Genomic DNA, 12,116 nt, shown 5'->3' with positions numbered 1-12,116 from the left:
CAATGGTAGCATATGCATCTCTCTGCGTTCGTAATTATGTTAAATCTAAATTTGTTACTGCACAGCGTCGATAACAGTAGAGTATAACAGCATTAACGTGCGAAGCAGTGCATTTGCATTGCACTCACCGTGTACACCGTGTAATACGCGCAATGCATGGATAACTCAACGATGCCCAACGGAAAATCTAGTCGAGACTAGATTTACCGTTGGGCAATGTTGCCTTAAAGTGGGCATGTGTCGACTGTTGCAACAAACCAATGCACAACGCTTGCGTTATCTCTGAATGACACATAGGAGCATGACGCAGAGCCCGTTGGGCTGCATTATCATAAGGCAGTCAGAACTGTAAGTACCTATTGATTTGGCCAAGTCAGCCATAGAAAAACCTGCCAGGCACCAGCGCAGAGCTGCTATAGCTAGAGCAAGTGCACGTATCGCGGAATATACCAGCGTCGGATGCTATCTGAGGCGTTTTGGGCGGCTGCAAGAAAGTGAAAAAACACACCCGTACATTACAATACATCTGCACGTGTGGGTCTTTTCTTATCTTTCACAGACCTTTTGGTTCCATGCTTGAAGGGAAGCCGGCTGACTTCAGGCCTCTAGTAAATTCCGCGCTGATTACGTCGTGTCGCGTTAGTCTTCCGACAGACCGCTTACAGCGCAGTCCATCCCGGGCTAACTCGTCGACCGACCTACCACAAAGTGTGGAGCACACGTGTCGAGTAACGATCGCCGATCGGCGCTCCCATAGGTTATACTGTGTTACATCAACTGAAAGTGTTAGATCGGATACGGCAATTAAGCAATTAGTTACCGAATCTTCGCCTTTAAAGAGATTTTCTACGCATGTACTAGACAAATTTGGTACCATGTAGGCATGTACCCGGTCTCTTTCCTTGATGTACAGCTGATACACAATCAAAATCGCACCGACCAACCGGTTAGTTTAGCGAAAAGAAATATTGCTTTGTTGTGCTTGGATCCCGTGTTATATGTTTTGTTGTTATTAACGGAGGGAAGGTATAGAACAAACATTCCGCTGTTAATGGCGGCCCGGAAGCGTGACGCTGCTAATAAACCGGTTTTCAGTATTCAAAACAATGTGCGTAATTTGTTTGCGTCACCTTACATCCTATACGAGGACATTTGGGTGCTGTGAACATACCCTGCACGATTAGGCTGCGATGAACAGCCAGCTAAATTTATAGCCGTTTGCATTCAGACTGTGATATCAGTAGCGTTGCGAGCTACGGCTAACCAGCTGTTCATCGCAGCCTAATCGTGCAGGGTATGTTCACAGCACCCAAATGTCCTCGTATATTAAAGCAGAGATCTGATTCCGGAACGCTCCCGCCTCCAAAACGTTCTAATTGGCCAGAACCAGCCTTACGTTTCCGATTGGCCGGAACCCGCCTAGCAACTTTTAAGCTTTTGCAGCCCCTTAAACCAGTGCTGTTACGCCTTTATCCTTACTAAGCTTCCGAAACTTAGTTTACCGGTAAAACCTTTACCTGTAAAACCTTCGCCTTTATCTGTAAAACCTTCGCCTTTATCTGTAAAACCTTCGCCTCATAAACCGAATCTCACATTTAGCTTAATCCCTTACTAAGCTTCAAGACCTTAGTGCTTTAACAAACCTGATAACTTTAATTACCTTAACAAATTTTGCGGCACCCGCCCACCCCGTAGCCTTTGGTCAACGAAGGGCACGCGTGCGGTACCCGCCCTTTTAAGCATTTGGTTACCGAAGGCCACGCATGCGGTACCTGCTTTATTAAGCCTTTAGTAACCAAAGGCTTTTTAAGCCTTTGGACACCGAATATCGTTTAAGCCTTTGGACACCGAAGGCCTTTTAAGCCTTTGGACACCGAAGGCGTTTTAAGCCTTTGGTCACGGTCACCGAAGGCCTTTTAAGCCTTTGGTCACTGAAGGCCACGCGTGCGGTACCCGCCTTTTTAAGCCTTTGGTCACAGATGGCCACGCGTGCGGTACCCGCCTTATTAATATTAAGCCTTTGGTCACCGAAAGCCACGCGTGTGATACCCGCTCTTTTAAACCTTTCGTAACCGAAGGTTACGCATTATTCGTCCACGCTTTTAAACGTTTTGTAACAGAAGAATTTCGGTTTAACCCGTTTCTAGATACAGTAACTGTATTCTCTTTTCAATAAGACTTACTTAGCATATAAAACCGTTTCACTTCGATTCGTTCAGCAAAAAGAGCCCAGCCGTCAAGAACCGCCTTTGCACTGCAGCGCGGCGCGTAGCGCCGCGCGCTGTGCTTGTTTATTTTATTGGCTGACGTTACTTAATTACCACTGTTTCCACTCGTTAGGAAGCAATACAATTATGATGATACAGTATACCATTACCGTCTGCATAATCAATACAAAACGATGCTTGTGCAGTCGCCGTTGTTAACCACATTCCTGCAGGAGCTCCGATCCCATTTAAAAGGTACTGGATTTATTGAACTGAAAAAATAACTACGTGTACGGTGTGCGTGACGCTCTTCGTGGCGTTCGACAAATTTTATGCTCTTGACGCTTCATTTTATGCTTACTTGCAGCCTCTCGCTGCTTTCGATGCAAGTTACTGAATGTTTGACGCGGAGCACAAGATTACTATGTGGTGCGCTTTTGTGTACCCGTAATATACCGTATATATTCTTTTTCGCTGCTCAGTCTTCCGACAGTTTCATGGCTTACACGCATTTGTACGATCCACAAATGGTTTCTTTCCCAAACTACAACAGAAGCAGGTTCAAGCAGCAGAACGCCCACAAGAACATTGCAAAACTCTCCAAACAGAGACACATTCAAGGACCAATTCAATCAAAACATAATCGATTGCGCATACACCCAAACAAACGGAAGCTTCAGTCAATTTTCACAACAACTAAACTGGACCAGGATGCAAATAGTTTCAAGGATTCCTTACTAAAACGCCTTACTACGATTTGTGGAAGAGAATGCCGATCTCCTAGAGATCATCCACAATGCGCATTCACATTCGTCAGATTCGTACCTGTAAACGAAGGATCCATTGTCAAGACGGAAATCATGCGGATTTTGACAACGGCAGGTAGAAAGAATATCAGTCCGCAGTCCATCGCATAATGACATTAATTCTTTTCATGTGGTGCTAGTTTGCACGTACGTTGACCTTCTCGACTCTTTCTCGTAGCATGAGATATAGAGTAACATGCGCTGGACATCCGCAAATAAAATAAGTTATCGCTATGGGTAGTCCAAGGTACCCAGTAACCACCACCAGACTGATTCCATAATTATAAGGAGTATACTGATCCCGACAAGCGCGTTTCAAACTGTATTAGCAAACCACGAGCCAGAAATGCCGCCGCAACCAATTTCGACTACAGTTATTTCCAGCGCTCACCGACGTTTCGTCGACCGACACCATGTCGACCGCACTACATCGACCCTCACGAGGGCGACGGCTAAAAAGAGGTTTCTTAGGTATACTAGAAAACTGAGCTGGTTTAGCTAAACGTTGGTTCGACGTCGTGACAGGTCGACATCGTGTCTACTCGACGAAGCGACGGTCGACGAATTTTCGTCGACGAAATGGCGGGTCACCATTTCCAGAAATTTACCAGTGTTCAATGTCATTACAGCACAACCCGTGAGGACTCTCTCTTTCGGCATCCGGCAGCTGTGCAGAGTCCACGTGTCGGTGTCTTCGTCATAACACTCGATCGACGTATTCTCGACATATTCGTCAGGTCAATCCACCCCACCAACAGCATAGATCGTTCCGCCGATACAAGCGCTGACAGCAGAATGACGATTTACGATCATATTTCTGCAACGATATGTGAGAAAATGCAAAAAAAAAACAATAATTACTTGACACAAATTTAGTGCTAGTACTATTATGTTCGAAGTATTTACGCACTCTTTTTACACCACTGATTAGTCGCGATGTCATAAGCCTCAACCAGATATCCACATTGTTCACCTTCATCAGCATCCGCCGACCCACCTACAGATTGCATTCCGTGTTTGTAAAATACAGGACGGAAATAAGCGGAAATTTATGTGGTCGGCCCACGGTTGAAAAATGTGGAATAGTAGAACGAAGAACACATCCAATGCTCTGTTAAACGTTTGTCTGCACAAGGTTCCGTTAAAACGAACGATTAATTTCTTATCCTACACTGCACAGAGTAACCGACTGCCAGAATTTCGAATCCCAGTTAGTTGTCCGTTGGGGTAATTTGTAAGTACTCTATTCCCTACCTATCACATAAACCAGTCCACTGGCACCCACGCAAGCCGTACAACTACGCCGCACCGTCGACATGTCGGCCATTCTGCTCCACACATTTCCTACGGGGTCGTAACAGTAGACGCTCTTCACCTCTCCATTGAAACGTCCAGTTTCCCCTCCAAACACAAACAGCCGATCATCACACGCCACAATAGCGAAATCGACCAACGCGGTCGGCAGAGAAGCCACAAACTCCCACTCGTCATCCTCTGGATCGTACACCTTCATGGAGGACAAAGTTACGGAACGACCCTTGGTTCCAGCTCGTAAATCAACACCGCCGACAGCATAAATACGACCATTAAGCGCCACTACGCCCGCTCCATAGCGCCGGTGCCCCATGGCTTCGACTTCCTTCCACGCAAAGTGAGTAGCATCATACTGCCAGACTCGGCGTTCCGAGAGATGCTTCGAACCTCCTCCACATGCCAGTATCAAGCCACTGGACAGCATCGCCAAAGCAGGAGCATCGAAATTTTCTGGCAGATTTGTTAGAGGCAGCACAAGTGAAGTTGACGGCATGAAAATGTGCAAGGACAAGCGAGTCTTCTTCTCACCACCCTTCATCTCACCAACGCACACAATCGCCTTCGCCGAATCTGCAGCATAAAAACGGCGTTTACGTAAGTAAGTTTTAGCCGGACAACAAATTAAGCATCACTGAAGCAGCGAAAAACACAAAAATCACGGCTCACGCCAAACTTTAGTGTACAGATCGTGCCGTGACCATCATTTTAGGCGATAACAGTGCTGTATTTTCGTTGCACCTGGACCTCTAATGCTCAATTTGTAGCCTGGTTTATACACTTGTCCGCTATAAAAGCAAAATAAACGCTGCAAAATGATCCGATAGTTTACCGTATGACTCCCGGGGACGACTTTGAGATGTCATGGCCTCGGCTTGACGGTTGGGCAGAGTTTGAGCAATTCCGGACGGCACTGATGAAGGGGCAGCTGGTGTACTGATAAAACCATTGAAGAGCAACAGAAAATACTTCTGCAGTGCTGCAGAACCAAGGAAGACCAACCGTACAAACTGAAGCAGCTCGGAAACCTGCGCCTTTCGTCCGGCTGGGTCGTGCTCCAGCCAGCGCACTACCGCTTCCAGCACGTTATCCTCTTTGACCACGCGCAGATCATTTGATGCGATTAGTTCGACCAACTATAAATAGAATTGTGTATGAAGTATACAAAACAGCTCTTATGAAACCTGCTGAGCACCTTATCTACATCAACGAGTAAAAAGTCAGCACTCCGTGAAATTCGGAGAAAATTGCGAAGAACCATGGCTTTGGCTCGCGCAGCCAGTCGCGCTTTGGTATGTCGATCGACGAAGCGGTGAACCATCAAGCAAATGGTGACATCCATTTGCTCCTCCACAACATCCCAGCACAGACTGGCGACGGCAGGAATTTCCAGAAAAAGCGCTGCCGCCAGGATGGATCGAACATTGTTGACGTCAATCTTGATTTCCAGTGTGTAGGCATAACTAACCAGACTGCATGCAGATAAATGCGGTAATGCAACTAGTTTTACCTAAGTAGGTAGTTAAAAGCTTTGGAATCAACCAGTCTCTCTATCCACTAACTGCACAGCATCATGAACTCCAGTCACCGTGTTATCTGTGTGCAACTTACTCTTTCAGTGTGCTCGTGGAGATGTTGTTCAGGCGGATAGTAGACTCTTGAAGACCACTGGTGAACACTGCGCGGAAATATTTGCTGCAAACACTAAAGATGTTCCGGTGGCAGGGGATACCAGCTGAGGAATCGTGACGTTTACAGCTAAACTGTGTGAGCCACGACGATAAATCAGCGAGTTACCGTATCGAATTCGCCCGTGAATTTCCACCTGTGGGCATCGGAAATTTTAAACTGTATCAGATTGCTTAATCAATGCAACGTCAGATTTCCACCGTCAACTTGCACTTAGCAGTTGCTGTGCCTGCGCGTTACTGCTGAAATTCATCGAAATTATAATTTTAATTTCTTGAGTGTTTTCGAGTTCGCTTATCATTTATTCGTGATTTGTTGTCATGGAATCCAATATACCGTGTGCGAAGTCCTTTGAAGATGGCTTTTCCTATCAGCCAACGCTTGTGCAGGTCGAAATCGCGAAACACAAAACCCAGACACGACATCGATGGACATCTGCAGAAGACATCAGGCTGCTGCGCCAGTATTTGTGCACAGTTAAGGACCACACAGGAAAGGCAGACGAATTGTGGCTTAAGATGCACCAGCGTCTTATCGAGTTCGAGCCACTGAAGGAGATATCTCAGCCTGCAGTACGAGAACGAAGCCAGAGACTTGCTGGAGATTTTCGCAAGTCAAACAGACTCGACGAATGGCGCACTGGAGATCCTGGAACGTTTAACGAGCAAGAACAGCTGCTGTGTGAGATACTCGAATTCGAGGCCGACGCTGCTAAACGCGCATCCACGCAGAAGCCGCAGACAAAAGAGATGGAAAAGCAGGCGCGTGAAGACTTAAAGTTTCAGGTGGCAGCAAAGTACAGCATGAAGAAACGAAAGCGCCTGTCTGAGACTTCTGAACCAGACTCAGACGAACCGATCGGTAAGAAATGTTATTGGATCGTTTTCGAAACCTGTTTTATTTAAATCAAAGCATTTAATATATCTTTTTTATTATTATTTGGTATTTTTTATTCAAGCTGTCGAAATCGATGTTTTTTTGTTAGATAATAAAATTGTAGATAAATAATGTCATTGTTTTGCCAGATGATTTTGATGCTCGTGTGAACGGATACGGTCCCTTCGCACCGGACGACGAGAATGGAAACAGTGGTCGGCTTCCCAAGCGTGAACGGATGAGCTGGAACGGAACGGTGCAGAATTTTTTGTCAGACTCAAAATCGATGCGAGACAAAGAATTGCAATTAAAAGAGTCAGCGTTAGAACTGGAAAAGAAGAGAGAAGAACGACTGCCTGCAAAACAGACTATGAAACTCGAAATTCGAAAAGGAAAATTGGAAGTTGAAAACAAGAAAGAAGACAATCGCTCGGAAGAGTTGAAAGTACAGGCGTTGAATGCACAACTTTTTGCTAAGTTACTGGAAAAATTTTCTCGTTCAGACTAATCTAGCATCGATTGATGATGTTTTTCTCGAAGTCGAGTATCTCATTACGGTGGCTAATACTAAAGTCAGAGATTAAGTCGTAGTTTTGCTATGACAGTTTTTGTTGACTTTAGAACTGTTGTACTCTGTGTTTACCAAGAAAACTGTTAGAAATTATTTCCAACGCTGATCTGTGTAATTCCGGTGTTTTATTTTGAACAGGCACGCTGAACGTTTATTTTAACGATTCCGTAGATGAGATACAAATATTCGAAATCGATTTATGGCTGCTCAACAGAAACAGTTCCACAGAAAACCAACAATCTATTCTCTGTTGTTGTTTAGGTAAACTTCCAGGGTCGGAGGGACTACAGAAAAATAATCAGCAACTTTTCCCCCGTACCCCAAGCAGACACGATAATTCAGTAGTAAAGTTCCAACTGTGTAGAGAAGTCCAACTGGCTGCAAAAATATTTTGAGATTTTTCCGGAAATCGAGGAAAGCAAACTGTTGGACTACTTCTCCGAAACCCCACTCAACTGCGATACGACACGCTGACATGGCTTCGTTAAAATCGTACTCGATCTGATTTTTTTGCTGGTTTAAAGGGACCCTCGAGATACGCCGAAATCGGATAAGCAGGGTCTCCATAAAGGCGAAAAATTTTTCCCATTTGCCTTGCACCTCGCACCTCGCACACCTTGCATATTGTAATTCATTCAAGAAATTAAGAACTGCTTTTCGAAATCGATATTAAACACTCTTGATTCGTTATTCACGTGTTTCGTAACACACCCTACGCGCGTTGCGCTATGTAAAAACTTAACAAGTGGACACTTCGCGCTAATTTTTAGTTCCACTCTTATTATGCGTTCAGCGATGCGTTCAGCTAATGAAAAACTTATTAATAAATCCTCTTTACGTACATGTGCATCTCAGGGGTCCACTAATAAATACACGAGCACAACCCAAAAAAACAACAGTATAAGGCATCGTAGTCTTTCACACACGCAGCATTAGGAACACAACTCTGTTATCAGACACCAGCACGTGGTAGTTTTTGGTAACAAGCTGAAAATATTTACTGGGATGTTGCACTAAAGTTTGTAACTGCACAGAGTTACTTCTGCAGTTTCAATGAAGCAAAATACGCGGTTGGGAAAATACTGACACCCTCCTAACAACGTCCCCAACCCTCCCCCTTAACGCACCCCATGCATATCCCATATTTACGGTACCTGAATATGCATACCTTGTGGTAATGTTGCCGCATTTACATAAGTAAAATGGACGACCGAAAAGCAACAGCAAAACAAGCCAAAGACGGAACAAAACCTTGCCATTTTAACAGGCTTTTTAAAATATCCAGGAAATAACAATGCGATTGCACTTCGTGGTTTTTCTGTTTTATTGCGTACCAGTAAAATACCTAATACCAGCCTGGTGAAAAACTCTTATCAAGTGCGGATCATCATCGCCGCTTATTTTGCTGCAAACCCTACTTCTACAGAGACTGCCGCTTGTTATCTTTGCATCTTACTGCGCGCAGGACTCGGACTTCGCACCCAGGAGAACGAATTAAATCTTGCTTGCATCTGGAACGTAAAGTTTGAGTATGACTGTATAAGTAGAGTATATATGGAGAGATTTAAGTGTGTTCCACCGTTTCCGGTTAATGTTGGTGCCAGCCAGCCTGTGGTTTACTATGTGGCTGTACTGTTTTATATAAAGCGCTGCTGTTAATGGGAGACCTTCCCGAACACGTCCGCGTCAGATCAACTATCATCAACATACACTTGGTAACATTAGAATCCTTAGAAATTCAGCTCACCCCCAAATAAAGAACGCGAGTTTACGGATTTCTGAGTAACTAACACAGACATGTTGGCTGACGAAAATTTGCTGATAGCCTTCTGGCCGACACGTGAGATGCTGACAGTGATATCGTTTCAGGATTTCGTTCAGTGAATTGTTGAAGAGCTAAATTATCGCCGAGTGAGCAGATTAAGTCAACAGCATGCCAGCCACGGAAACGTAGGTCATAGAATGGATATACAGAACTAAAAACACAAAAGTTTCGTAGCACTCCGGTTTCCATAGACCAGGGAAGTTATTTCGATTAAGTACGAGTATGTATATGACTGTATGTTTATTAACGTACGGATAAGTCCCCTACACCGCTCACGCTGGGCGCCGGCTCGCTGGACTTTGAAGGAAATCTCTCGTTGGACTAGAACCCTATCGCATAGCGAGAGGGTTCTAGAGAACTTCTCTGTTCGTTAAAATCGAGGAGGTGCAGTTATCTGACTTATCTGGCCTCTTATTTGATTTTGGATATTATTACTGCCGCAATCCATGCAAAAGTGCAGACTCTGACACAAATTCGCGACGGATGCTATGTACTTGGCACCTGGAAGATTCCAGCATTTTCATGCCTAGTAACGTAGTAAGCAACATGCCGCAATGCTGTGTCCCGGTAGTACGGGTCATAGTAAATGGCTGTACCGGTAAACCCGACGCCTATCCTTGTGGATGACTTTTATTACGGCTGCCAGCTTTGTTAACTGCTGCAGCAAATAACAAAGGCTACTACTTAAACTCACCACAGCTGGGATGAGTTTAAGTAGTAGCCTAGAGTGCGAAAAATGCGAGTATATATAAAATCAAACAATTAGATACTTCGTCTACGGTGTAATGACTTAATTAAACTTCTCCTTTGGCTGGGTAAGTGTTCCCTGTAATATCTCACTTGAAATTATGTAATTAAACCCGTTAACGACAACCTCTCTGATACTGCACTCGTGCGTTGTGGTGCCGTATTATGCGGGAAAGCTGGGTTACCTGTTCCAGTGCACTATTTCCAGTAGCACGATGACTATCATTTTTTGTCTGGATAAACGCCACTTTTATGCAGACGAAAACAATTTTGGACACTTTAAAATACATAGATAACAGAATAAGAAAGTTCAAATAAGGCAAAAGCACTCATGAACAAAACATCGACTGTATTATATGCCGTACAGTAAAGAATATGCCGTACATTAATAGGTACATCAATAAGATACCCGGTGCTGTTTTTGTGAATTTTTTCGCTTTTTGCTGCTGATAAAAAACAGTAATTAGCTTTTTAAAATGGTAAAATAGCACCATAATATATTTTCTCTGAAGCAGATCTCAAAGCAAAGCTCTGAAAGCATCAACAGCTGTAAAATTTGGTTGGTGTTTATTGTCCAGTGAACCTTAAAACTTTATGAGGTAAAATCATCGGGAAGATCGGTACAGCAGTTAGCAGAACTGCTTTATAGCGGTTTGTCGTATGTCTCTAGTTCACCTCATTCATCGGTGAATTTCAGTCATTTCGAAGAACCATGCCGGTTATGCAGGATCCGGAAATGCTTTGGAAATTGCATTAGTCTGAATAACAGGATATTACCACTTCCGCCTTTGGGTTTAAAGGATGTTTTAATAATTGTTGTATTGGCAGTTAGGTATGCAATTATTTGCAGCTGGCTGTTCCCTGTGGACGTGGACGGACAGCTTCTTGTGGATATTATCCTTTTAGGGTAGAATGCAAACACGAACGTTGGATTAATTCACGCTTAACCTTTCGAGATGTCGTGTCATTTTCTCTCTGTGCTATTGTTTCACACTAATTTTATTAGTCAACAAGCACAAACACATTAAATGTGTTGATTGTGTTCCGTGTATTTACTTCCTTCATCCCTGCTCGGAAAGCGCCGGTGGCTGATTGTTCACTACGGCGAAAACGGATCATCACGGCTGCCAGTAAATAAACGAGAGCAGTATGTCGTCACGGATTTATTTGTAGCGACAGCAGAATGCCTGGAAAATGGTTGCTAGTTTGCATGTCAACTTTTTAAAATTACCAACGAACGAAAGCTATTTTTTTAAAAGCCCCCCCCCCTTCCAGGGGGCCCATATTCTAGAAAATATTAAATTCTTCTTTGCTTAGTGCTTCGTTCCAGAAATACCCGAAATAAAATTCTGTGAGAGATTTATACCAACATTATTTTGGCTGGTTGTTATTGGTAGAAGTCTCCATTTTCCAAGCAACAATACCAACGCAAAGTGTTGTGGTTCCAGTTAAGTCTTATGCGTTAATTCATTTACGCATCTTCGGTTATACTTTTGTCATTTGCGCAGCACTATCTGTACTCTAGTCGGGACGAACAGTTCTCGTGTGGCGTACTACGGACACAGCCATCTGCAGAGCTTAAAATTAATGAAAATATTGATTTCAAAACCAGCGTTGCAACGTCTAAAAAACTTTAAGATCAGCAAAACAGGACGGGATAGTATAACAACGGCCTACTTTTTTCCATTTTGAAAAGGGTTTGTAGCGTTTTCACGAAATGGGATGTTACAGAACGCCAGAAGCTAATTAACAACTGAACATTTGCGCATTATTAAAGATGGTTTGGTTATTTATGTTTCGAAATGCACAAAATTCCACTATAGATTACAGCGACCGGTTTGTTGCACTCAGGTTGCGATTCCATAGGCTTGACCAATACCGTAATGATGGGGCTTTGTTGACATGCATACATACAATTAAATTGTGTATGATGCCATATATATTCGTATGCATGGCAATAAAGTCCTTTGAGTACGGTATTGCTTTGACATCGCTTTTCTTAAAGATATGTACTAGTCTACCTTGAAATATTTTTAAAATTTCGGGAAGGGTTTTGCCCCTATACATTAGATTGAGAATGGGCG

General features: G+C 43.7%; 1 protein-coding gene across 2 annotated transcripts; it reads right to left on the bottom strand.

Moving 5' to 3' along the window:
* Positions 1-2,712: 2,712 nt before the first annotated feature.
* Positions 2,713-8,861, bottom strand: LOC129592428 (kelch-like protein diablo). Of its 2 annotated transcripts, none has more exons than XM_055488460.1 (8): positions 8,629-8,861; positions 6,122-6,149; positions 5,936-6,059; positions 5,520-5,796; positions 5,157-5,460; positions 4,268-4,897; positions 3,924-4,010; positions 2,713-3,830 (listed from the first exon to the last, which is right to left on the bottom strand). In XM_055488460.1, the coding sequence occupies exons 1-8, from the start codon at positions 8,647-8,649 to the stop codon at positions 3,823-3,825; spliced, it is 1,479 nt and encodes a 492-aa protein (XP_055344435.1). In that variant the 5' UTR covers positions 8,650-8,861; the 3' UTR covers positions 2,713-3,822. The 2 variants fall into 2 exon arrangements, with proteins under 2 accessions (XP_055344435.1, XP_055344436.1); XM_055488461.1 differs by having other exon boundaries at positions 5,520-5,787.
* Positions 8,862-12,116: the final 3,255 nt, after the last annotated feature.

This window comes from Paramacrobiotus metropolitanus, unplaced genomic scaffold (assembly GCF_019649055.1).
Source record: "Paramacrobiotus metropolitanus isolate TYO unplaced genomic scaffold, Prichtersi_v1.0 Parri_scaffold0000052, whole genome shotgun sequence".
Taxonomy (NCBI): Eukaryota; Metazoa; Tardigrada; class Eutardigrada; order Parachela; family Macrobiotidae; genus Paramacrobiotus; species Paramacrobiotus metropolitanus.
This window is presented reverse-complemented; position numbering and strand designations above follow the sequence as displayed.

What these genes read in the sequence shown, in the direction of transcription:
- LOC129592428 (XM_055488460.1), bottom strand. Translation starts at nt 8,649, where the DNA reads ATGCGGCAACATTACCACAAG. An exon ending in TCGTCCCCGGGAGTCATACG is followed by an intron (nt 4,898 to 5,156) that starts GTAAACTATCGG and finishes TTTATGCTGCAG; the next exon opens with ATTCGGCGAAGGCGATTGTG. An exon ending in TGGACTGGTTTATGTGATAG is followed by an intron (nt 4,011 to 4,267) that starts GTAGGGAATAGA and finishes TGCAATCTGTAG; the next exon opens with GTGGGTCGGCGGATGCTGAT.